The sequence below is a fragment of the Dermacentor andersoni genome, chromosome 2 (genome assembly GCF_023375885.2).
Source record: "Dermacentor andersoni chromosome 2, qqDerAnde1_hic_scaffold, whole genome shotgun sequence".
In the NCBI taxonomy this organism is placed as follows: Eukaryota; Metazoa; Arthropoda; class Arachnida; order Ixodida; family Ixodidae; genus Dermacentor; species Dermacentor andersoni.
Genome location: NC_092815.1, coordinates 163,709,500 through 163,736,837, shown reverse-complemented (window position 1 = coordinate 163,736,837; position 27,338 = coordinate 163,709,500). Strand labels below are relative to the sequence as shown.

General features: G+C 46.0%; 1 protein-coding gene across 1 annotated transcript in view; it reads left to right on the top strand.

Moving 5' to 3' along the window:
* Positions 1 to 2,029: 2,029 nt before the first annotated feature.
* The window catches only part of LOC126540908 (uncharacterized), a 314,198-nt gene continuing 288,889 nt past the window's right edge, over positions 2,030 to 27,338 (top strand). The window contains exon 1 of the mRNA XM_055076072.2: positions 2,030 to 2,172. Coding sequence (XP_054932047.1) covers positions 2,142 to 2,172 — 31 coding nt within the window. The 5' untranslated portion in view covers positions 2,030 to 2,141. The remainder of the gene's footprint in view (positions 2,173 to 27,338) is intronic.

Here is a 27,338-nt window from a genome sequence, read left to right as displayed (position 1 = left end):
CACTGCCAAGCTCAATATAGGTAGTTCTGACCCGGCCACGGTGGTGTAGTGGTTGTGGCGTTGCAGCTCTGGCATTGCGCTACAAAGCTCATGGTGGAGGATCAAATCCCGGCCGCGTCGGCTATGCCTGAATGCGGGAGAAATGAAAAAATACGTCCCTATACCCTGGTTTTGGTGCACATTAAAAAACCTGAAGCGGTCAAAATTAACTCGCGTTTCCCTCCGGTGTGCCTCGCATTCAAATCATGGTTTCGGCACGTAAAACCCAGGAGTTTAATTTTAGGTTTATTTACTTTTATCTTATGTTACGAACTACACTTCGTACCGTGCGCGCGCAAGAAACGGGAAGCGGCGACTCAGCGATAGAAAGAAGAGCCCACTATCAAAACTGACAGCAGCAGCCGTTTGTTAAGAAGCCCGCCCGATCATATCAAAGCTCGCCTAGGTGTATGCGACGCAGTTCATACGCGCCAACCTGGGGACGCATTCTCGGACGAACACTTTGGGCGATCGTGTCGCCTTCCTGTGACGCAGTGCTCAATTAGCCAATCAGCTCATGCGGTTTTGCTGAACCCGGCAAAGAGCACGCAGTGAAAGTGATATCCCCAAAACCGATCGTTTGGGAATACGTATCCAGAGTATATTGCAGCCTTTCGCCACGTAAGCGCTGCACGGTTGCCACTCTATACCAAGCAAATCGAGAACGGCTGCCATATATTTGCATATGTGAAGAAACGCACTGCTCGGATGAATGAGTACTCGAACACGGAAATTTCTCCGCTGATAACACTTGCAACGAATGTACGAAATGTTTTATTGAGGATGCATGGGCAAAACAGATTTATAAAAGCGAGCATCACGAGTGAAACGGGCACAGAAAACTCCATAGGCGCAGCGTGAGCGGTGGGATAGGGCTGTCGTGTCATTCCCATGTGATAACAAAATCGTTCGACTGCCTATCAATGACAGTGCTCCCGCCATCGTGATGTCAATAACGCTGTCGGCGGGCAGTCTGCAGACTGTTGGCTTCGGTGCAGCGTGACAGGGGCACCGACACTTCAGACTGTTGCCGCGGGAAGAAGGCAGAAGAAATGGGCCTCGTTTCGGCCTAGCGTGACCGGGCCTGGACAGAAAATATCGCGATAGCCGCAGCAATTACGCTTGCATATAAATAGTAGAATCTCGATAAACGGAAATCGCTTAAACAGAATTGCCACTTATATGGAATGACCTCTCAAGCGGAGCAATAGCATTAGGGTTGGTTCGTTTTGCAATATTAAAATGCAAAAAAAAAAAAAATCAGTGCCATTCCACTATGTGAAGGTAGATGACCAGCGACGCTCTGTATAGTGATTACCATATCGACTGAATAAAGACACATACGTGACTTCATGATTTTACCGCCTTTTATTTTATTTTGTTACCATAGTGATCATCGCTTTATGGTAACTATTGTAGACAGCCATGGGCTGAGCGACGATGCTGCAAAGATTTTTAGCAGGTGTCAAGCCTATACATTACCGATGATGCGTGTGTGATGAATTACCATTGAATGCTGAACATATCCTCCTCGAGGTATTCGGGGTCCCGACGGGCATCCCGCATGCGCTTGGCGTTGGTGGCCCGCTCGTCGTCGATGGTCTTCCGCAGCCGCCGTGCCTATTCCCGCTTCTGTGCGCGAAGGCGATCTTCAGGGGGACGCTGTTGTTCTTCGTCGGAGGGTGGGCGGCAACGCGACAGTCGAGGCAACGAGAAAGAAATTTAACAAGAGGGGACACTCGACGAAAACTGGCCACAGGAAATACGTCACACTAGTATTAACGCCAACCGTTTGCTGCCGCGAGCATCGAAAAAAGAATAGAATGTGAAATGAGGTTAACAGAAATTCTCATATTTTTTATTCTTTCCTGGCACAGCTACAAATATCTGCGTATAAATTAAGTTACACTATGAGGCTTATGTTTCTTTCATTGCCTAGCGACAGGCGAATGACACGCCAGATGCAAGCGTCATTCGTCAGACACGCCGCCAAACCGAACGAGACCGGCTGCGCATCTGAGCGCTGGCCTGGTCGGCTAACCGTGTGTCTGTTTTTCTATTTTTGGATTTAGCTTGATTCTTGCGTTCCTTCTGCACTTCACATGGCACCACTGTACTACTGGATAAGGCAAGGTGAGAAATTTTGTTCGACAGTCTGCGATGCATTTCAAGCAGTTAGGCTTACGGCACGGAACCTAGACTTGTGACGCAGTTACCGAAAAACAGCTCGCCCGTCGTGGCACAGTTCAATTAATTACTCGTACTGGGAGATGTTTGCGACGCTTTCTGTGAGCCCAACATTATTTTAACTTATTTGGGTAGTTTTGGGGTACGCTGGTCGCACAGGGCGCAGAGACGCAGTTTCGCGTGCACTGAATCCTACTGGATTAAGTTTTTGCGCTTTATCTAACCCCCAACATTATTGTAACTAATTCCGCTACATTTGGGATGCCTTTCAAGTGCAGTGGCCGCGCCTGGAATTGTGATGCGGTGAGCGAAAAGGCGCTCGGCTCTAGTACGCAATTAAATTTCACGCTTTAATGCACTGACAGCACAAGTTTGTGGCGCTTTCTCTGACACCCAACATTGTTGAAAATTTCGGTACTTTTTTGGTACTTATGAGGCGCGTTCCCCGCGCCTGGCCTTGTGACGCTGCTAGCGAAAAGCAACTCGGCTATGTGGCGCAGTTTTTTCGCATGTACTGATTCTTACTAGGACAAGTTCCTGGCGTTTTTTCTGACCCCCAACACGATTGTAATTATTTCGTTGCATTTTGTAATAATTTTGTGGCACACTCGCCGCGCCTGGCGTGACGCAGCAAAAGGCAGCTCGGCCATAGTGACAAAGTTCGTTTGGCGTGTGCTGAATCTTACTGCGACAAGCTTGTGACATTTTTAATGGCCCCGCAACAACTTGAACCTTCTTTCGGTACTCACGCTTGTCGGAAACGCAACGAGCACTTGCCAAGAGTGATAACACGGAAGTGTGTTGCTTGCACCGGCAGACGGCGCAAAAGATCACGCCAAGGAGCTCAAACACAAAGAACTTGTAACTCAAAAATTCTTTGTTCTGCACGACTGAAGACAGGCTTTGCACCCACGCATTTGCCTTGAGGGCGAAAAAGAATTCTGCGAGCGTTCAGCATGGTCTGGTTGAGGGCCAGTGCTGTGGCCACCTCTGTGTATTTGTAGCGTACTATCGCGTTGATTGTAGCAAAGTTCTTTTGCAAACGCGCAGTAGCCCGCGTATTCGGGCTCTTATAGTGCAGGAAATGAGTCCTGAGCAGAGGGGAATGCTTGGAAATAGGTTGTTTTCGTGGTATGTACGAAATTGTTTAGGATGAGTCGGGTATTTTGTACGCCGTGCACGTAAAAGCGAACTGCTTTTGTTTGTAATGCCGCCAATTCACCACTTTTGCACATTTCGCCTCTACACGCATTATTCGTATGTGTTAATACCAATATGACACATGCATGTAATTTACTTTTTTGAGCTGACGTCATCCGGTGGAGCTTTGTACGGGAACTACTGCTGCTTATCTGCTGCCACAACGTTGGATGAGTGCACAAAAAGCCCGCAACGAGCTTTTATACAGAATAAAACATTTCCTCATTGCACAAGGCGTCTTGCGTCTTTATGAAAACACACGTGGCACATATTCGATGGAAGCTTGTAAAGATCGTTCGCAATCATTTTTAATACTAAAACGATTACGCACGAAAACCGCGGGTGGTTGAGCTGTCGAAGCAAAAAGAAAGGAATGCGTCGATGAGCGCAGTCGGCCTAATGTGTACCAGCTAGCGTTCAAAACGCGCGCGTCCGAAACCGAAACCGGCAATCTGGATTAGGTATTAGCGCCGACGGCTTGGTGCACTGCAGTCAATGCGGCCGCTGGGCTCTATGGGAGTGTCCGCTTTTGTTGAATCCTTTCTCTATGGTCGAGGCCCGTCGACAGACGCGCGCTCGGCGTTAGCGGCCACGCTGCTTTTAGCGCGCATTCAAGCTACTACTGACTCCGTCGCTCATGGAGGGCACGCTGCTCTTCCTCGGTGCGCACAAAACGCGTCCTGCCCATAGCACGGCCAGATCGCTACTGCTGATAACGTGGCTATGCGATGTGGAAAACACAATAACGAGGCGTACTCATAACGTCGTATAAACGCGCCTTCACCGTTTATGGGGGAGAAGTCTCGCTCTACGCCGATGTTGTGCCGAGTTAACTATATTTCATTTCCGGCGATAGCGAAACAAACTAAAGCGCCGTTCGCTTAGTCTGGGGCGCACACAAGAAGCGGGCAGTGGCACCGAAGTCTGAAAAGCACAAGCGAGAACCCGCTGTAAAAATGAGCAGTGGCAGCCGTCTTGGAAGAAACGTGGGCACTCTCACGAGCTTTTTCCTGTGTAACGCAACGCTAATAATATGCGCTAACCAGTCTGCCTTGCAATATTTTGTCACTATTTCGTGTCCGTGGTAGCTTAATGCTTTGCACCTTATTCGAAGAAAACGACGAGCGGTGGCCGTTACGTATGATGTAAACAAATGCGCCACTCTCGTAAATCGGTGCATAAACTGGGAAAGTAACGCGCTTGTCGGTTTCTTGCCCCGGTTGGCCAACATTTATTTGTGGGAATGGGCATGGTCTCGCAATGGGATAAAGGGGTAATGAGGTAAGGGCTATTGAGGTAAAGGGTAATGGTGTAAATAATGGCAATGGATAAAATTCCCTGACTGCTGACGACTTTGCATCCGCCAATGCGCCACCGAACCGCCGTCAGACTCTTGGCAGTGGTGCCGTGTGACAGCGCTGTCGACACCACGCATACATCTCCCGCGTGAAGTCGGCAGACCAAAATCGGTGTCGCTTCGGCCCAGCGTGAGCGGGCCTTTAAAATCATTTGTCGGGTGACCTTTTGTGTCGTTTTTGCGGGCAAGCGTGCATGCCCCGTCTGTGCAATTGATGAAACTAATACCCTTGTCACATGACTGCACATGACTGCGGTTACTCTGGTTAACCAAGGTTAACACCAACCGCAGTCGGCCGAGGAGTTGCCCGGGCATTCCTATTCACGGTGGCAAGGAATAAGGAACACCACTAGTTTCCATTTGAACTGGAATTCTAACACAATGTTGAGTAAATTCTTAAACGCACCATCCAAAAAGTCGCGCTAGTTCTCACACTTGCTTGAGTACCGCGTGAATAGCAGGCCGTGAATCAGCGCCTTTTCCAGATGATATCGGTGCGATTATTTTATCTGCGCAGAAAGCTGAAGCAGATGTAGCGTCAATTAAGCACTCGAGGAATTCTTGCACGTAATTTGTCGAAGTTTTCTTAACCGTGTTCATCACATGGTTTATTCCGTGTAAGCAGCTAGCGGTAGCACTTGCTCACATTGTCGAGTTTCAGCCGCGCCTAACTGCTTCTCTAAGGCCCTAAGTCGGCGGGAGGCGAACGTCGCGCCATCTAGGAGTATAGGTGCACATTGTGAGTATATTTGCGCAGGTAGGTCAGATTATTTTCCAAGATAGTTTTCATTACATCAGTAGTCCCGTCAGGTCCGTTCACACGCTTCTAAAAGGCATGTGAAAGACCCGCACGCAATTCTGTTGATGTATCTTCCGCAATCTTGGCTCTTTGCAAAATGTTGGTTAATCTACGCCGATATTGTCCAGCTCGGTTTGCAGTCAACCGCGGTTAGCAACGTAACCGGCGTTTCGCCTCCTATGTAACTGCTCTAACTGCATTTGGCGGTAACTGCAGTTAAGGCCCTTCGCGTGTAACAGGGGTATAAGTGGAAAGCTGCCGAGCTGGGAGGGAGAAGCAAGCGCCGGAAACGGAGGGCGCCTAGAGGTGGAGAAGAGGCGCGTGCGGCGGATTGGGGGAGGAAGGAGAAGCGCAGCGTCGTGGAGGAGAGTAGGTGGAGGAGCACTGGGTTCACCTCCTCTTTCAGGTGAACCATGCCGAGCGCTACGCAACCTAGCGTTCCAGTATCCATAGTGGCACTCGACCCATAAGCAGGCATAGCAATGACATACTGTATTCAAATGGCACCCCTTTTCTCATAAGGTAAAACAATGCAGAAGAAAATAGAGTAGAATGATGGATGGAATAAATTTAATGAACGGTCGTGTGAGCTACTGGGCGCAAGGCCCCATAGAGTGGGCTACTCCCGGGTTGGGACTGGGAGTTGTAACTCCCTGGCCGCATAGAGGAGAAGGACGAAAAACCTAAAACTACATCTAGGACATCTTCTATACCATAATAAATCCTTATATAAACCTGACGCCCCAACCTTCAGAGGAAGTTTTGAAAGTTTTGCGTTTGGCGACAGAAAGGAAGAAAACTATTCTAGGACTTAAAGCGACGTTGTTCCCGGGGGGGTCACTCTGCTTGTCTTCACTCCATCTCATTAGGCGCACAATAAACTAGATTCAGTCTGCCATCTTCAGTATTCCGCGAGGATACGCGAAAGACAACTTTTGTACCGGAAAAGAAAATATATGGCACAGTGTTTGAATGGAAAACACGCTTAATCAGTAACAAAATGAGGATAGTGTATTTGTGCAATACCATGGACTTCTAAAGGATGGTGAGGGTAGTGCATTGAAAATTAGTTTTCAGGAATAGGATAGCGTCAAAAGTAACTGAAGGCAGGTACATACCCATCATTTTTCTCGGGGGGCGTGGGTGGGCGCTACCCAAGGTAAGTTTTGCATGCAAATAAGTTGGAGGGGGGTTACCTTTACTCGTACAAATGTGACTAACGTTCACCATTTGCCCATAAAGACGCATAAAACCGCAAAAAAAAAAAAAAAATAAAGTGTACCTCACAGGTACGCTTCGGAGATCACCCCTCTTTTACTCTCCAAACAAGAAACCACGTCAAATGGTCTCGCGCAAGAAAAAAGCGCCGAAATAAAAATGCCAAGAACAAGTAACGAAGCGAAAGTGTAAAATAAAGATTACTATAGTAGAATTACCGCCGCATTTGGGTAACAGGAAAAGTTGGAAGTGCGAATTATTTGCAGCGTCGTGGAGGAACAGTGGCTGGCGGTTATGTGGGCGTGGGCGGGGCTTCACTGCAGACTTAAGTTGTATGCGACTATAGTTGTGTTTTTTTATTATTTAGCTATGGAATAATTATGCGGAAGCGTATATTTGCGTAGCAATCACAGTTCTTTTGGATCCCTCGTTTACTGCTCTACCAAGTGTCACATGGACTCGTATTGTTATTTGGGAAGTTGCGTAACAATGCGTTGCCGCCGGTCCCGTACAACCACGTAGAGCGCAGTACGCTGCGGTTCTAGACCTAGTGCGCCCACCACGCAAGGTTAGAAAAACACCTACATAGGCACAACAGAGAAGTGGCTACGTGAGGCGGTTCGATCAATAACTGTAGAATCGTCATTCAAAAGACGTAATTGTTCTCCGCTTCCGGCGGCGTTTTCTCTACTTCCTTTTTAAATAAAAAGATGTTGATCGATAAATATTTTCTTAAACAGTGGTTAACTTTGTTAATTTTCGCTTTTCCTTCCTGCTTGGCTGTTGCCTTGGCTCCCTCCCTTAGTAGATTGGTTAGTTTCTCAACTCCTTGCGACTCTTGTTACCTGTAGTCAATTTTCCGCGAAAAGTGCTGTACAATTAGAAAAAAACTAGACAATCTAACGGGTGACAGTCATATTGCTTGTGGGTTTAAGGGTTATTGCAGGGTTTCATGATGGACGCCGTCTCGCATTATTTTATTTTCCGCCTTATCTAATCCATATCGTGGGTATATGGTTCCGAGGATCTGGCAGCGTCGCGGCGAGCCGTCACTCGAGGAAATAATGAAGTGAAAAGAAAATCTGAACGTAACTGGCATTTTCTCCCGCCGCAACTCGTTCCACGAGCATACAGAGCAGCTGGCCACGAAGCGAATCCACTTCCTGGTCGCTGGATTAGTCTAAACAAAGCAGGTTGAACTAACGAATTGACACCTATGCGCGTGCCTGTTCAATAGATGATGACAACTGAACGCACCCCGAGTTAATCGCGCCGGCATTGAATCGACGAGAAAACTGGTCTTCCCACCCCAGGAGACGCCGATAACTACCGCCATCCAAAAGTAGTGAAAAAGGCAGCAAAACGTTGACCACCGAATAGCTGTCCAGTCTCAACGTTGTTTTGGCGGCGCTTTAGGAAGGTGTGGGAGGAGGGGTGGCTTGGGCGGTGAGGGCAGAGGGTATGCCGCTTAATTTCGTCGGGGGGAGGGTCCGGGCCCACCCCCCTCTTGTGAGTACGTACCTGACTGGAGATATCTGCGAGATGCCATGTTGCTGTTGAACGACCTCTAAATGCGGCCAATGGGGCGCCTGTTTAAGCCGCTCCGTGGGGTTCATATGGCCTCAGTGGCCATTGATGGTCATTTAGCCATCGATGGGTGCCTGTTCAAGCCGCTCCCCAATGATCATATGGGCGTGTAATTTGGACACGTTTTATGAAAACGATCGTGGGTTTCACAACAAAGCACGTGAATTTGTCTCCAATGCAAATTCATGTTATTTTCCTGTTTTTGCTATTCATAAACTTGGCTCTCAAGGGAAATTTGCTCGTCCCACTTTTTTCTTCCCCACTGCAACGTCTTCCGCAGTGACCGGGACTTAAGCCGACCTAAGGAAAAAGGTGGTGGCGTACTGATTGCTGTTGACACACAACTGAGGTGTATTAGGCGCAACGACATTGAAAGTCTACAGGAGTCAGCTTGGCTAGAAGTAAGTCTTTCACGCGTTGTGAAAAATTGTTTATTGAATCTCTATGCACCTCCTACTGTTTTCCCTGCTTTGTTTGATGAGGTCATTTTCTTTAGTGAAAGTGTAATAACTTCCTATAGCAAGCCAGGACTAATCCTTCTTGATGATTTAAATACACTTGGAATTGATCTTAAGACGCTTATAAATTCACACAACAATCATTACATCGAGAAGAAATGCAGCCTGGTTATCGATTTCTGTTCTTCTGTTCCTTCAGCAGCATAATCGGCTAACTTGCAGCATAACTTGATTGCCAATTCCCGTGGCAACGTCTTTGATCTCTGCCTCTCGAATGCATAAGTTATAGACGTCTCTCCTTCGGACATTTCCCTTGTGGTTCCCGATAAGCTGATCAGCTGAAATGCTTAGCCGTCACTAAGATAATTGACTCTGTGTCAGCCCTGAGGCAGAGCTCCTCCAGTGGCATAAATGAATCATCTCGCCTTGGTTTCAAGCGTGGTGATTATGTTGGTTTATATCATTTGTTGTTCAACAGCGATTGGTCACTGATTACTGGCAAAACCAATGTTGATGACCAAGTATACATCAGCTTACGGAGGTTGTTCTGAGCTGTATGCACAAATACACACACTTAGTACAGATCTCAGCGCTCTATCCCTGGTTCTCATCCGAACTTATAACCGCCCTAAAGTATGAATATAATGCGCACCGAAAATTCAGAAGTATGTGCGTTATGAGTGAAGAGAAGCATTGCGCCTTTTCTGTCTCTCTGTAAACATCTCTGTAAGCGGGATCACGACTTATATATTGCATTCTAGAAAAAGAGCACCTCCAAACAGCCAGCGGAATTTGGGAAGTTGATCGGCAAGCGATTTAGTAAATATGGATAGTGTTTTCGCTGGCTCGACTCCAGTGGAGCAGAACTGCAAGCAGTCGTGGAATGTCTTGCTGCCCATATGCCATCCTTTTATAAAGCTGCAGGTTTAAATGCTGGTTTGTGTCAGTAGCACATGACGGTTCCTACAACTAGTGCTGTGTCGTTTAATAAAAAGCTCATAACCGAATGCCTTACGCACTGGAAGCCATCCCTATCAAGCCTTCCTGATGGCTTACTACATTATATTAACCCCATTACTGACGTCTATATTTCATAACTATTTGAATACGTCCCCTTTACTTCACATGTGTAAAATTGCTCGTATTCTTCCTGTATTTAGGTCTGGCTATAAAGCCAATGTCTCGAATTCTCGACCGGTTTATTTTCTTTGAGCGAGATCTAACGTTTATGAGCGTGCTCTTTACAACGTATTATTTTATTGCGAACAGCTCATTGATTCCGAAGCAGCATGTATTTCTCCCCAGGCACTCTACTGTCACAAATCTCGCAAGTTCCATGGCACACATATTCGCGCCGGTGCTTCAAAGGGGGCAAGTCGACAACATTTACTGTGACCTCAGTAATGCTTTCGATGTAGTTAGCTACTCACTGCTTCTCTTCAAGCTTACGCACTTTGTTGTTGACTCGTCAATTGTGAACCTCTAGTGCAATTATATTTTGCTAGATCATGTTATGTTAACGTCACTGGCCAAACGTCTTATATATGCATCACAGCTAGCCGCGTCTCTCAAGTATCAGGATTACGAGCGCTCTCTTCTTAATTTTAATAATGACGTTTTTTTTTCTTGATTCATAATTTTTCGGTCTTTCTATGCCGATGCCATCAAGATTTTTACTGAAATTCATACTGCTTATGTCTGTCGCAGCCTGCAGTCTCCGCAGTTTGTCTGAATGGTGCAAAGATAACGTGATGATGAAAGCTGGTAAGACCAAAGTCATGACTTCCACACGCAAAACAGCAAGCATTCTTTTTCTTATTCTGCAGATTCTGTACCATTTTGTAAGGTCTGTGAGCTCAATGATCTCAGTGCGCTTTTTGATAAACCCTTACACTTTCTTCTCACACTAAATGCGTTGCAATGTGCCATATGCGCTCGCTTTGCTCTCTTTGCAGACTATCGTGGGAATTCAATACTTATACATCGTTCCGCAAGCTCTACACAACAGTCTCTCTTCCTCAACTCGTATACGCGTCGGTCGCCCGGAATGGCATTTCTGGAACCAAAAAGTGGCATTATAGATGGGGTTCAGAAGAGGTTTCTACGCAGATATCATCACCGCTTTGCTAACAGGCACATTGGTTTTTGTCTGAGACCTGTTGCAATATTGTCACTACCTTTACCTCGCTACCTATGTAATGGCGCTGACGTTCTGTTTCTTTTCAAACTGATTCACGGTACTTCCCGCGCCTCGAATTTCTCAGTTGTATCATATTTCGTATTCCGCGCAAGGTCGCCATAGAACATACACCTTTCCATGTTTGTGCCTGTTATCACCAACTCTCAATCGCTGACAGACAAATAAATCTTTATAACGCTTACTTTCATGCTATTCTTATTTTTCATAACTTTCTGTCAGTGTTGTTTTCGAGCATTGCGTTGTGTCAACTGCCCTTCTCGTCGTTATTCTTTTCTACTCACTTTGCCCTTTCTTGTGTATGCACTGTACTTTTCAAAATGGCCTTTTTATTGATTGTTGTATTTTTTACCTTTATTCTCTTACCGTTTTTTCTTGTTTTGTTTTTTATTTCAGTGTATTCAAGCGCGAGCGCTCAGGCCTTATGGTTCGTTCTGCGCGCAGTAAATAACTGATCGATTGAAAATTATTTTATTTTATAACACTACTATTGCTATTATTATTATTATTATTATTAATATTATTATTATTATTATTATTATTATTATTATTATTATTATTATTATTATTATTATTATTATTATTATTATTTATTGCAAAAGTTTGCGGGTGCTTTTCTGTACAATGGCTCAGTTACTGAACAACATAAAAGGAAATGACAGGCAGGAAGCTAGAATAAAAGCGAGAACAATAAATTAGAGTAGTTTTTACAGAAGTATTCCTGTTCTTGCCTAACATTTATTGAGCCATATTTACATTATTACAACAAGCGCACTTTCGAAGTAGTTACTACACAATAAAGTGAAGTAAGAATCTTGAAAATAGAATGTGATTAGTCCGCCATGTGTCGGTCTAGAATGCCTTGTAGTTGTTAAGCATTTGCACACTGTCCAGTTTGGTGACCGAAGACGAGAGCTCATCAAAAACACTCAGAAATAGATGCTGGGCGGATACAATATATAATGATATATATCAAACAAAGCATTCAAATATGCAATTCTCTGAGTGAAGAACACTTTCGTTGCGCAATCCTTTTTCACGCTGTAGTCGTCTGTAGAGGGAAAACTAGCGTTTTAGTGTTACTACCATTTCTGACCCCTATCTTTTTATTTACTTACAAATCCACTTCATATGTGCGGTAATGGATTTTATTGCTGCTGTCGAAGTACTTACATACGCTAAGATTAATTTTTCGACACTACGACATCGTTTTGTTCAACAACGTTAACCACATTTGACGGGGTTTGTGTGTGTGAGTGTGTGTGTGTTTGTTTTTAAGCTTGCGTTGCCTGCTTTCACGATGTAATTCCTTAAACAACCGTGGCTTGTACAACAATGACACAGAGAACGACAATATTAATCCACTTCACGACACCGTATCAACTACGAGCGGTGCAAAGGTCACAGGTCAGCGGAAGGCTCTTGAAGAGCCTGTTAACTGCTGAAAAAAAAAAGGGATGTTCTCACCGCAATGTCGAAAGCCCCAAGTATTCGGGCCACGAAAGTTACTTCGAACGCCCTCAACGCTTTTCTGTGAATACTTCCTGTATACTTACACTTGGGAAATGTAGCGCACGCCCATAACGCGTTTTAGCAACTCGGGGGAAAGCGTTGCAAATCGGCCTGTCATTTCGGTCATTTCTTCAAATTCACTCCTGTGTAATGATGCAATCTACGGCGTCCCGTTTCGCATCTCAACTTCCCACGCCTATTCCTAGCCCTCCTATGTCACGGCTATGTACTCGTTCAATAGACAGCTACGCAGGCAGCCTTAGCGAAACTTCTTAAGGTGGGCCTAATGGATAAGCTCGGCGACGACCTTAATAACGAGCCTTACATTCCTGCTTGCGTCGCATGTCTTGAGCGTTTTTTACGCATGTGCTTAAAAATAGTCGCATAACGAGGCAGCATTTATCGACCATCCGAATACTTCCAAGTTTTCTTGAGGCACTTAAGCTGCGCGCCTGCACCCACAGGCTTCAGACACAGTTTCTGCCTCCTGCATTGCTATATATATATATAAAAAAGGTTGTTGCCTCAAAAAGACAAAATTATATCGTCGCGCAATAGCGTCCTTTTCTGGAAAAAGTACACATTTGTTTGTTACAGCTATTACGGTTGGTTCTCGTCTAAAGGAACACATTGCTGGGAACCTTACCCCAAGGGAAAGGAAGAAAATTCCATTTATGTGCGCTCATGCCGGGTTGAGGGAAATCGTTTCCAATAAACGCTGGCCTACGAAATATTGGCGTCATAATTGCCTGTCGCACTGAATATTTGTAAGACTATACCACGTACAATGCGTTGCAGCCTATCGCTGCAGAGTACACAGTCCTCAGGTTGGAATCTGCGTCTGGACGCTTCATCCGGCACGACGAGGGCAAGAAATGCTGCTGTGCGGCAGAGTTAATTGTGAAGAAAAGTGAAATGGTCAAGGAGGTTCTTATTCTTGTGAAGAGGTTACCGCGAAAGCCTGCACTAGCAAAAGTAAGGCATGGAACAACCGCAATCACCAGACTGATTGCTCCGGACCTAAATAAAGTTCTTCATACCGTATCATGTTTGTCAGGCAATTCTTTGTTGTTTATTTTGTGGCGGATGCAGGAAAAAGGTGCTGCTACGTTGAAATACAACAACCAAGTACTTTATTTTTCCAGCACCCAAGCGCTACGCTCACGAATTTCGTCGTCGTCGGTGCGTCGACACATCGGCACTGCGACAATTTCATCCCTTGACCCACCGCGGTGACGAAGTGGCTAAGGTGTTGCGTTGAATTCTTTAATTTAATTATGGTGTTTCACGTGCCGAAACCACTTTCTGATTATGAGGCACGCCGTAATGGAGGACTCCTGAAATTTCGACCACCTGGGGTTCTTTAACGTGCACCTAAATCTAAGTACACGGGTGTTTTCGTATTTCGTCCCCATCAAAATGCGGCCGCCGTGGCCGGTATTCGATCTCGCGACCTCATGCTCAGCAGCCCAACACCATAGCCACTTAGAAACCACGGCGGGTAAGGCGTTGCCTTGAAACACGCAAGATTACGATGTCACAGTTTTGTGCAAATGCTCTCTTTCTAAGGGAGGTGTAGTAGCAAGAGAGAGTGCAAGATGCCGAAAAGTCAACGGCTACTCAATGAAAACGGACCCTTTGCAAAAACGATTTATGTGAGGCTAACGCGTTTGATGTAATTTGTGACGTGGCAACAAAGAAAATGTAGGTGCATGCAACGACGATGTAAGCTGCATAGTAGCATTAGATGTACTCTTCCGTAACATTTGATGAAAACTATTGAACAGACTAACTATTGTTGAAGTTAATCAACAAGCGTAAGACAGCTGACATAAGGAAGTATAATATGGATAGAATTGAACATGCTCTCAGGAACGGAGGAAGTCTAAAAGCAGAAAAGAAGAAACTAGCAATTGGCAAGAATCAGATGTACGCGTTAAGAGACAAAGCCGGCAATATCATTACTAATATGGATGAGATAGTTCAAGTGGCTGAGGAGTTCTATAGAGATTTATACAGTACGAGTGGAACCCACGATGATAATGGAAGAGAGAATATTCTAGAGGAATTCGAAATCCCACAAGTAACGCCGGAAGAAGTAAGGAAAGCCTTGGGTGCTATGCAAAGGGGGAAGGCAGCTGGGGAGGATCAGGTAACAGCAGATTTGTTGAAGGACGGTGGGCAGATTGTTCTAGAAAAACTGGCCACCCTGTATACACAATGCCTCATGACCTCGAGCGTACCGGAATCTTGGAAGAACGCTAACATAATCCTAATCCATAAGAAAGGGGACGCCAAAGACTTGAAAAATTATAGACCGATCAGCTTACTGTCCGTTGCCTACAAAGTATTTACTAAGGTAATTGCAAATAGAATCAGGAACACCTTAGACTTCCGTCAACCAAAGGACCAGGCAGGATTTCGTAAAGGCTACTCAACAATAGATCATATTCACACTATCAATCAGGTGATAGAGAAATGTGCGGAATATAACCAACCATTATATATAGCTTTCATTGATTATGAGAAAGCGTTTGATTCAGTCGAAACCTCAGCAGTCACGGAGGCATTGCGGAATCAGGGTGTAGACGAGCCATACGTAAAAATACTGTAAGATATCTATAGCGGCTCCACAGCCACTGTAGTCCTCCATAAAGAAAGCAACAAAATCCCTATAAAGAAAGGCGTGAGTCAGGGAGATACGATCTCTCCAATGCTATTCACAGCATGTTTACAGGAGGTATTCAGAGACCTGGATTGGGAAGAATTGGGGATAAGAGTAAATGGAGAATGCCTTAGTAACTTGCGCTTCCCTGATGATATTGCCTTGCTTAGTAACTCAGGCGACCAACTGCAATGCATGCTCACTGACCTGGAGAGGCAGAGCAGAAGGGTGGGACTAAAAATTAATCTGCAGAAAACTAAAGTAATGTTGAACAGTCTCGTAAGGGAACAGCAGTTTACGATAGGTAGCGAGGCACTGGAAGTGGTAAGGGAATACATCTACTTAGGACAGGTAGTGACTGCTGATCCGGATCATGAGAGTGAAATAATCAGAAAAATAAGAATGGGCTGGGGTGCGTTTGGCAGGCATTCTGAGATCATGAACAGCAGGTTGCCATTATCCCTCAAGAGAAAAGTTTATAACAGCTGTGTCTTACCAGTACTCACGTACGGGGCAGAAACCTGGAGGCTTACGAAAAGGGTTCTACTTAAATTGAGGACGACGCAACGAGCTATGGAAAGAAGAATGATTGGTGTAACATTAAGGGATAAGAAAAGAGCAGATTGGGTGAGGGAACAAACGCGCGTTAATGACATCTTAGTTGAAATCAAGAAAAAGAAATGGGCATGGGCAGGACATGTAATGAGGAGGGAAGATAACCGATGGTCATTAAGGGTTACGGACTGGATTCCGAGGGAAGGGAAGCGTAGCAGGGGGCGACAGAAAGTTAGGTGGGCAGATGAGATTGGGAAGTTTGGAGGGTCAACATGGCCACAATTAGTACATGACCGGGGCAGTTGGAGAAGTAAGGGAGAGGCCTTTGCCCTGCAGTGGGCGTAACCAGGCTGATGATGAGGATGATGATGATGATGATTGAACAGACTACGTTGACCACTGTTGCCGAGTATGTTGCAATGACACCTCACAAATATGACAATCTAAAACCGAGACAGAACAATTTACGTCTGAAATGCTTAAGAAACTCACATAACAAAACATTTGAGAGAAAAGTTCCATAGTGTGTCAAGAAACATCCAACTGATTCATTTCTGTTACTATAGCTGTTCGGCGTTTGCTCCTTAGCAGCTCCACATAGAGGCCGCAGACTTCAAAACATGTTGAGTGACTATGCCGCTTACGCTCATTCAAGATACCACCCTTAACAATGCTCCACACGCCTCACCCTTGGTGCATGGAATATGGCGTACGATAGCACTGTATGCGTCGGTAGTGAAAAAAAAAAACGATAGAAAACAAATCTAATCTGAAGCTTTCTGTGCCCGTCCAGAGTTTCCTTACCATGGCTGCTAGTTGCTGCTACTGCATAGTTGAATCACTGAACCGAAAAAAAAGTGAATTGCGTGCCCTGTGGGAAGATCCTACGTCGGTCTACAAACACAGCAGCCCGATGATTTAACCACAAGGCTCCAATCCCACGCCCACTTCAATCGTACCAAGGTCAACTACGTCTTAGCAATAATCGCCACGTGTAGTCCCCACTTACTCCCCACGTGTAGGGTAGCAAACTGGACTCAGTCTGGTTAACCTCCCTGCCTTTCCGTCTTCCCTTCTCTCTCTCTCTGGGTCCCTTAACGTAGCATGGTTTCACGACAGCGAATGCGATCGCGCAAGCTTCTGTCACGCGCAAAAAAAAGTAATGAAATGGACATATTCATGGAGGCGCAGTATTCACCGGTTTGTAAAAGCTTCGCTTCATATATGTTCGAAGATTTGCGTTGGATCTGCATAAATTTGAAGTCATTGCTTTTATCTAGACGGCTTGCCTGATACAGTGATGCTACAATTCCCTGCGAAATATCGAAAATATTACTGCACGCATAGCAACATCTACGTACATTTAGAGACAGCAGCGAAAAGGAAGTCTGAGTTGCGGCGGCTGATGTCTAATGTATCCGACATTACTATTTCTTTATGCGGGATGATTTTCTCACAGGTTTTATTTTCATAGAATACATACTGTTAATTTGAAACTTCTTTGCGGGCGTCAATATCAGGGCGGCCAAGGTTCTATGGCCAAGCGGTGAAAAGAAAAAAGTACAGATGATACAGGGCATATATACGAAACGAAAAGTGTTTGGTGGTAAGGTCAGAAGGAGTAACAGAGCCGTGGATGTGAATACAAATGGAAGAATATGGCGGTAGGGACACACTAGATGCCACCCCCCTTATCCATCCATGTGCCTGCCTATCAGGAGTTGTTGAAGCTAGAGAGGGGTTGGTGTCGAGGGGGCATGGGAGGTGGGGGGGGGGGGAAGTAGACCATAAAAGCACCATCACGGAACGTTAAGCACGAGGCGTTCACAGCCGGCGCAACAATAAAACGTCCTGGGTTTGCTTTTGGTGCAAGCGCGATAAAACCTGTGAGAAATTTGTTGCAGGTACTTTTCTAGAAGTACCCGTTGGCGATGTTACACAATCACTGGCCGTCCAGCAGTCGGCGCTTTGACTTAAATGAGAGCGTTTTATTTGCATTTTCTCCGTATTCTCCTTTTTTTACTAAATTCAAGCATACTGCTGGCAGAAGCTGTCCTTCCGAAAGCTCCTAGGCAACCTTTTTTGTTCTGTCCACTTCGAGAAAAGAACTGTCGAAGAGGCGTAAGGCCTCCAAAGCAAAATACGTTTTAACGTACCGTGTAAGACTCCACTGCAGCGCTTAGTCCTGTCGCCACCTACAAATTCTGACTGGTTATTAGTAATAGGATGCGCAACGTAGCAACGCTGTTCTATGTCACGAAGTAAAGCTCCAAGACTGGCACTTCGCTATGATAGCCTCACTCATGCGGTTAGCGCTGAAGCTGTAACGAAATAAATAGATTCTCCCTGTACCAAACGTTTGAAAGCAGCCGCAGTGGATTCTACGTTAGGACGGCCGTCTAGGTGGCGAAGGGTGCGTTGGTCGATCCCGTCACCGAAGACCCACCGATATATAGGACGGGTGCAAGCAGCCCCCGGCCAGGCAATCGACTTCTCATTGCTGTGTTGCTTGGGACACGTTCGTACATATCCCCACGCTCGCTGTGCAATAAACATGAAGAAAACACCAAGAAATTTCAAAAACGAGCCTGGCCGTCCCATGCTGGCGATTCTTCGGCAGGTGTCTTGAATACCGGTAGTTGCCATGCACCAGACCGTGAGCAAACTGGTGCCTACTCTAGCGGCAGGCAACCGACGGCAGCAGTCGTATCCCTACCACAACAGCGGCAGAAGCTAGACTGTTTTCACCAAAGCTGAGGTGGGACAACATGCACCGAGAGACTTTGTGGGATACTTGATAGGATTCATGATAACAAATAAAATTCAGCTTGAAAATAAAGGACGAAGAAAATGTCACAGGCCTGAGTGGCACACGCGTCCCAGTCACAGCGTAAGCTGGAGAAGCGGCTGCGTAGGAGCTCCATTGTCGGCACTAAGCACTACCGGGTTGTGTCTTCGCAAGAGCGGTCTCCACTGTCCACCCTGCGTTGACAAACTTTCCTTCCTCACTCATTAGCTAAACATTTCGTACTGCTACCTGGCGTGCCACCTGGTGTAATTATATGCAAACTCAATGCAAAATGCCCACGAATCAACGCTACGCGGCGCGCATGTCACATCGCGTGTCAGGCAGCGTTTATAGGGCATTTTCCGCTGCAAGCTAGCAAACGCTGGCGTGATTCAATGGTTGAATAGCTGACCCATGTGCAGCGGACCCGGCTTCGAGTTTGGCGGAAAGGGGTATGTTTTTAAGCCTGCAATGCTTTTAGCTCCTGTTGCTGGCGACCTTCAAGTGACCTGGAACCTAAAGCCAAAGCTGTTATCCGGTCACTCAAACGAGGACAACCAGGCATCCCGTGAAAACTTATGAATATGCTTTCTCTGGCCCCTAGCTCTATGTACAGGGCCGCGTTACATGCGCTAGTTACTGTGCGAACAAGTTACAAACAATATTGCTACCGAGCTCTTCCTAATGTCTGTTCAGAATATCACTGAAGCTGTAAATTCTAGAAGACTGAAGTTTTATTTGTCATTTCCGATGGGGGGGGGGGGGGGGGGGACGTTGAAAAGGTCGATACGGGGAACGCGATACATTTAGCTGTCTTCTTTTGGTACTGAGACAGGGTAGTTTGTGCTCTTTTGAACGCCAGCGGTCCGCCAATTCTGAGGCACGGATTTCGCGTCACCTCGAGCTATGGCGCCATGGTGCGTGGCACCTCCTCCAGGCACTTTTCTTCTAGCTGGGCAGTGCGCTGTTTCCCTAGCGTCTTTCATTGCCTGTTGTGCTACCTTCAGACAATTTTTTTCTTCTTTTACACGGGCAGCGTCCATACGGAGCAGTGCACAGTATGGCATGGTGCGGTGTGGTGTGGTGTGGTGGGGCGTGCCGTTGCGAGCATGCATTACAACCATTTTAGGATTGTGGCTAGCATAAATTCAAACCAATGTGCTTTGCAAGTTGCCATTTCATGCTTAAACCTATTCCCAATTACAGGACAGCCAGCATTTCTTTATCATTCCCTGTGATAGCTGCTACGGAAACTGGACACCAACCGCGGCGGAGACCGCCATCGCCTACCGAAACGGCTATTGAAATGAGCCCATCTCATTTTACGCTGTAAAAGAGTGTAAAACGCGAACACTCGTGTCGTGCGTTTGTCTTTTGTCTTGATGCAGACTTTCATTTCTTGGCACAACCAAGTGTTCCGAGCTTCTTACTTCAGATAATGCGCACTTGCAAAGGGCTGCGAATTGTTTTCGATATAGTCAGCCATTTCTCAAGGGATATTCTTCTTTTGAGCCGGTGTTGCCAGTAGTTCGAGTTGGCAGCTCCAAAGTCCAATTCAGTCGCGTAAGGGGATCAAGAAGGCGAATGCAGTAATTTTCTGATTGGCATACGGCCATTACTGAGTATGCTTACAGGCTGGGTACACATGAAGCAGCAACGTAACGTAAACGTACATGTTTTTAGACCATTAGATAAGACGACCAAGCCTAAATTTGCTGCCCTCAATACCGGTCTCACTCGTAGTTTAAAATACGCTTATATTTTTTTGCTATATGTCCGGTTTATGTACTAACAGAATAACGATATTTTCCTTGATCAACAGACATAGAATTAGGGTCGCCATCAATTGCGATAGAATAAAGCTATCCAGTAATAAGGTGCTGATGGCAGATTTCAAGGACACGCTCATCCAGCGACAGTGGCAATTCGAACCCATGAAAGCTCACTGCGGTCATATGACTCACAACTTGAATGAAGCGCGATGGTCCACACTCTACAATTTGCATTATTCCTCTGTCTGTGTGTTGAATTCAGCTAGATTCCTGTCACTGCTTCGTTTTTAGTTGCAACGGATTTTTTATTGTGCCTCTGCATGGCCATATAATGTAGGAAATGTTTCATGCGTCAGCAATTAGCCTAGTTTGTGGGTGCCTGCGCTTTACGTTCGTCCTGTGCACGAGCAAACTAGGAAGTATGCAACTTGTTTATTATCATCTTCAGTTGTTATTTTTTCCAAATAAACTCGGGAGTGATTGCGTATAACACCCCTTCGCGATGTGAAATCCGGTGCAGGCGGAACTGTGCGGATATTGTTTACGAGCTATATTGCAGTCAGTGTTTGTGAAAACTCCCAGTACCATAGTCTTGATCGTCCTGTAGTCATAGATGACGAAAACAACCATAACTTGTCTTTCGTATATACTGCGAGTTGATTCGACAATTTCGAATACATCATCAATAGTTCAGCCTAAACCGCGCAATGCTGCGCGGTTTAGGATGAACTGAATGTTTACTGGCCCAAACCTCTGGGTTTGGGCCAGTAAACATAGGCTTACCTACAAGGATAATATTGAAACGGTCACTTTCTCAACTTACATTGAGAAACTTTCTCTGCAGTGTCTGTCTGGTATATTTGAACAAAAGACAAAAAATGCTTTTTCACGTTTGTAACTAGTCGGCAAGGAGAAACGACTTGAAAAGCAATCATGTGCATCAGCGGCATTCGGGTCTTAGAAGGCTGTAGCAGATAAATTATGATGCTTGTGCAATATATCACATCCGTTCGCTCTACGGAAGCCATTAGGCGGAAATGAGAAACATATCACGCACCTGGGTTACATTAAAATTAGAGCATGCGGCGCTTGAGAAGGAAGAATTCAGACTCTATTCTCGTGTATTTATATTTATACATTCATTCATTGGTCTAGCTTTGAGAGTGTATGCGTTTCCTTTGTTTTTTATAATATTGTGTTTTTTACAGGCAAAAATTGATTATATGTAAAGTATTGCTCGAAGGTAAAATACCCTTAGTGTCATTATGCCACGTATACGTGGGTAAATACGGCATCTGGTGGCGCTCCCGCGAAACATATACAAATAAATAATCGCAGCTCGATCAACTGGTAAACACAGCGGAGTGTGCCGGTAGTGCGCACCATCAGGCGTGGTAATAGCGACCACTGTCATTATGCATCGCATTCCCGCTGTGCGTAAGGGTCATTACGGCGCTCGCGAGCGAAACGCTTGATCGCGAATGGGCCTTGTGCCGTAACGCTGCCTGTGGTGCCGACGTAATCGCCGCAGTCAAATTATACGGCGGCTCGAATAACGCCTTCCGGATCAGCTTTCTCGAGCACATTCCGCGCGCCTCAAGCTTCTAATGATTGACACGAAAAGCATATATAGGATACAGTATAAATAGTCACATCCTTATCACATTCAACAACTTTATACGGAGATGAAAATACATTTTGATACCCTGGAACATCTTTCTGCCGTCTTCTGTCAGTACTTCGCAGTTTTTCTCTATACTCAGCCTGACGTCGGTGCTTCATAAAATAACACAAAGCATACAAACAATATAAAAGACAAGAAGCCCAAATAATACCGATTGAAATTGAGTGTATTAGATAATACGATATCCCGTATTAAAGTATTCACTGTATAAAGACATCCAGAGTTTATGTTACGAATTTAACTTCCCACAAACGAACATGGGCTTATATGTGGCTCGTAGTGGATGAGTGCAGCTTAATTTTAACCACCTGAGATTATTTAGGCCCAAACTCATACACGGAACCCAATCTTTTCTGCACACCGCCCCCTTCCAACTATGGCCACCTTTAGCGGAGTGGAACCCACGTACTCTTGCTCTGAAGCGCAACGTCATAGCCACTCAGCTACCGCGGAATTTAGGAGACATTAGTGGTAAATTGAGTAGCTGTTATAGTTTTCAAGAGAAGCCGTTTTCAAGAGACGTGAGATAACTGAAGAGGTCAATTTCCTGTTTGAATAAGTCTCTTACTTTACGAGCGATACAGTCTGCCCATTCCTATTACTGTAATATGTTGAAGAGTTGAAAATGCCCTAAAAACAATTGTATGAAAACGAGACTAATGACAGCGGCTGAAAATGTTGAACATTTGTACACCTCGATTTTATAAAGGAACGGACATAAAACGAAGAGAATGGAGCCGTTACGAAGGATTGCGTAGCAATTTAAGCCTGCCTCGAACTTCTGGGTGATGTCATCGGGACAAGAAACCCTCAATAAAACAGTCAACAACAATAAAAATAATAAAAATATAAAAATATAAAAATAAAAATAATAAAATAATAAACAATAAAACAAATTTCTCCCCTCTTTCACAGGCTACTTGTATTTGAAGAAGTGGTGTGCGTTTCTGAAGTTCTGCCTTTTTACCACGGTAAAAGCCGCAATAATCTGGACTCATTATAGTTCGGTAAAAAAATGTTCCGCGCGATAGCGAAGCGTTGCGGTGAATCCGTCTTAGTATGTTGGCGTCAAGCCTTGCCAGCGACATTGTAGGTATACACTGGCAAGTCTATGCTACCTTTTCCATGTAATGCACACATCTGGTCGGCGGTAATGCTAGTGCATATGCGCACAACGCTCACGAAAGATGTGCGAGCAAGGACGCTCCCTTGGCGCCGGCGAAGCAGAGTGAGGGGAGTGATATGACGGCTCGCTTTTCATTTTGATGCCAAGTCTTCGCGTGTCTGCGTCAATACAATGACAGCACAATGGAGTACGCAGTGGTGGTACTGCTGGAATCGGAACAACTGTGCCTCCAGAAACCGCATAATTGTTATCGCACTGAAATTTGCATGTCTGTACATATGCAATCAAATCCACAAGCTTCTCGTTCGGAAGTACTGTTCGCTATAGATCGGCATCTTTCGCTGATAATATGGCCGACTTCAGGATTGCCCCATCTTACGAAAAGTTGTATGCTAAAAACCGTTTTGTATAGTTCGGCTCTGGAGCGTGGTTTCAGGGTACTGGGATAGTGACCCAACGAAGTATGAAATTCCATTTATTTCGGCTATCTCAGACGGTTATACTCGCCACCCCTTATACGCTCGTTCGTAGCTCGGCACGTAACCACTCTTAGGATCACTCATAATCACTCTTAGGATCACTCAAATTTAGAAATTGGCTGTTCATGCTATACCAGAGGTATTCTTCGTTTCTAAATGATAAGTCAGCAGAACGTCGGAAGGCCTTTTGGAGGAAATAATTATCTACGTTAAAACTATTTCATCAACTCCTACAATTCTTTCCCTGCATAGGAATGAGCGCAGCTCATTAGGCTATATTGTTCTCAAGAGTACAGCGCGAAATAAAGTGATGGAAGTGATTTCAATCATCCCGGATTACCGTAAGCCTTTTAATTATGTGTGTAAGGTTTAGGCTACAGAAAGAATAGCACCTCATCGACGAGCTCTGGCTTATCACCAAATGACATTGAAGAGATCATGCAGCTGTCTTGAGCCACACTCGAATAAAGCAGTGCTTTAAAACCAAGTAAAGGAGCCCTTATGCCGTGTTAAGAATTCGCAGGTATCTATCTGCTGTGGCACACACTCGCAGTACTATCATAGGGTTTCTTTTCCAAGCCCAACGGCCCCGCATGCCCATACATTTGCGTGCTGAGTTCATTATTTCTGAGACTAGCAAGGTTTCTCGTGTCTGTGATGACCAAAGAGTTCAAGTGCTCCTCTACGGCTTAGCTTATATGCGGTGTCACAGCCTCAGTCACAAGCACCATGTCACCCATCTTATATATCCTGATCCTCGCACTGGAGAAGACGCCCTGCTAGGTCATGCTTTCTGTAGTCTTCACCAACGCTCGTGTGGACAACTACGGGACTATTCTTGCTAGTGGATAAGTGAAGTGCAATCAAAACTATGATCATTATCATCGTACAGAAGTTACATGCACTAAATATATTGTCGCGTATACTCTGCTGAAGTATACACACTGAATGGGGATCCAGGCGTTTGTCCTTCCCGAAACGAAACCGTTGATGCGCGATGCCGAGACGAACCTCGTTCTCTTCTTCTTTAGTCCCCTTGCTGTGCCACTGCATGTGGCACTACCCCTCTTCAAAAAAATAATAATAAAAGAATGAAAACATACTTAGGCTTGACGTGAGAGCGCCGAGATGGCCTAGGACGAACACATAGGCTATAGTCACAATCACTATGGTGTGCGATATAGTCACAAGGCACTGAGGGACGAGCAACAACAAAACCTAACCTAAGCGGCTGAAGACGTCGGATTTTAGCGGCTATGATACGGTTTAAACCGCACAACATGCACAATCTCAGATTGCGGTTGTCGACGTCGGGGAGGCTGGCTTCCGTCAGGAAGGACTTCGTAATTCACGTCGCTAATCCGCTGCAACACTTTGTAAGGTCCGAAGTAGCGACTCAAAAGCTTCTCGGATAGTCCTTTTCGGCGCACGGGAGTCCAGACCAAAACTTGATCGCCAGGTTGGAACTCGACTTGTCGATGGCGGAGATTGTAACGTTGTGCATCGATGCTCTGTTGTTTCTTTATGCGCACTCGGGCAAGCTGACGGGCTTCTCCCGCTCGTTGCACGAAGAGTTCGGCATCTTGGGCGAGATCGAGGTGATCGATGTTGTCGCATGGCAGCATTGCTTCTAACATAGTCTGCACTTCACGGCCGTAAACGAGGTAAAACGGCGTGAAGCGTGTTGTTTCTTGCGGAGCAGTATTATACGCAAACGTTACGTATGAGAGTATCTCGTCCCACGTCTTGTGCTGTACGTTAGGTACATAGACAGCATGTCAGTCATCGTTTTGTTCAGTCGTTCGGTCAAGCCGTTTGTCTGCGGATGATAGGCAGTGGTCCGTCGATGGGTTGTGCAGCTGAGTTTAAAAACGTCTTCAATGAGCTGCGCTGTAAAGGCTTTGCCTCGGTCTGTGATGACGTGCGATGGGGCGCCATGCCGTAGGACGATGTTCTGTATGAAAAACTGGGCGACCTCGGAAGCTGTGCCTCGAGGCAACGCCTTCGTCTCAGCATATCGCGTTAAATAGTCTGTGGCGACGATTATCCACCTGTTGCCAGAAGATGACAGTGGAAACGGGCCCAGAAGATCCATGCCGACCTGGTCGAAAGGTTTGCCAGGTGGGTCAATTGGATTCAGCAATCCCGCAGGCTTCACAGCTGGCGACGTTCGGCGCTGGCATTCACGGCAGGCTTGGACGTATCGCTTAACACACTCGGCAAATTTCGGCCAGTAGTAGGATTTGCGCACTCTATCAAGCGTTCGCGTAAAACCCAAATGGCCAGACGGAGGCTTGTCATGACAGGTGAATAAAACTTCGGCACGGAGGTCTGCTGGAACGACCAAAAGGTATGTCTTGTTGGTGGCAGCGGAGTTCTTCTTATACAAAACGCCATGTCGTAAACAAAAAAACGACAATCCTCGAGCGATGTGCCGGGGTATTGATGGGTTTCGTCCTTCCAGATGTTCGAATATAGGTCGTAGTGAGTTGTCTCCGCGCTGCCGTGTGGACAAATCAGTAACGCTTACGGCCCCAAGGAAAACGCCGTCGTCCTCAATGTCTTGGTCGGTAGTGTCCATAGGGGCGAGCGAGAGTGCGTCAGCGTCTTCGTTTATGCGGCCTGACTTGTACACGATGCTCACGTCGCACTCCTGCAAACGTAGACTCCACCGTGCCAGTCGCCCAGCAGGGTCCCGCAGATTTGCAAGCCAACATAACGAGTGATGATCGGTTACAACTTTGAATGGGCGGCCGTAGAGGTAAGGTCGGAATTTGGCCAGCGCCCATACGACGGCAAGACACTCTTTCTCCGTAGTGGTGTAGTTGGTCTCTGCACGCGATAGTGTGCGACTTGCGTAGGCGATCACTCTTTCAATACCTTCCTGCCGTTGTACAAGTACCGCGCCAAGACCAACGTTACTGGCGTCTGTATGAACTTCCGTGTCCGCCTCCTCGTCAAAGTGGGCCAGAACTGGTGCTGACATCAGACGCTGTCGAAGTTCAGTGAAAGCTGTCTCTTGCTCTGAGGCCCAGACGAACGATACATCGTCCCTCGTGAGTCGAGTCAGCGGCTCCGCCATCTTCGAAAAATTTTCGATGAAACGCCGGTAGTATGCGCAAAGGCCCAGGAAGCGTCGGACACCTTTCTTGTCGGTCGGTGTTGGAAATGTGGCTTCAGCGGCAGTTTTCGCGGGATCGGGGCTAACGCCTTCCACGCTGACCACGTGTCCCAGAACCATAAGCTCCTTGTAGCTGAAGTGACACTTCTGAGGCTTAACAGTGAGGTTAGCCGATCGGATGGCTTCGAGAACTTGCCACAGTCGTTTCAGGTGGTCGTCAAATGTCGCCGAAAAAACAACCACGTCGTCGAGGTAGACGAGGCAGGTTTGCCACTTCAGACCAGCGAGAACGGTGTCCATCATTCGCTGGAAAGTTGCTGGTGCCGAACAGAGCCCGAAAGGAAGTACCCTGAATTCGCACAGGCCATCTGGAGTGACGAAAGCAGTTTTTTCGCGGTCTCGTTCATCTACCTCAATTTGCCAGTAACCGCTCTTTAGATCGAGACACGAAACATACTTAGCTCGCCGCAACCTGTCTAAAGAGTCATCGATACGTGGTAGTGGGCACACGTCCTTCTTGGTGACATCGTTGAGGCGTCGATAATCAACACAGAAACGAAGCGTTCCGTCTTTTTTCTTGACCAGAACGACCGG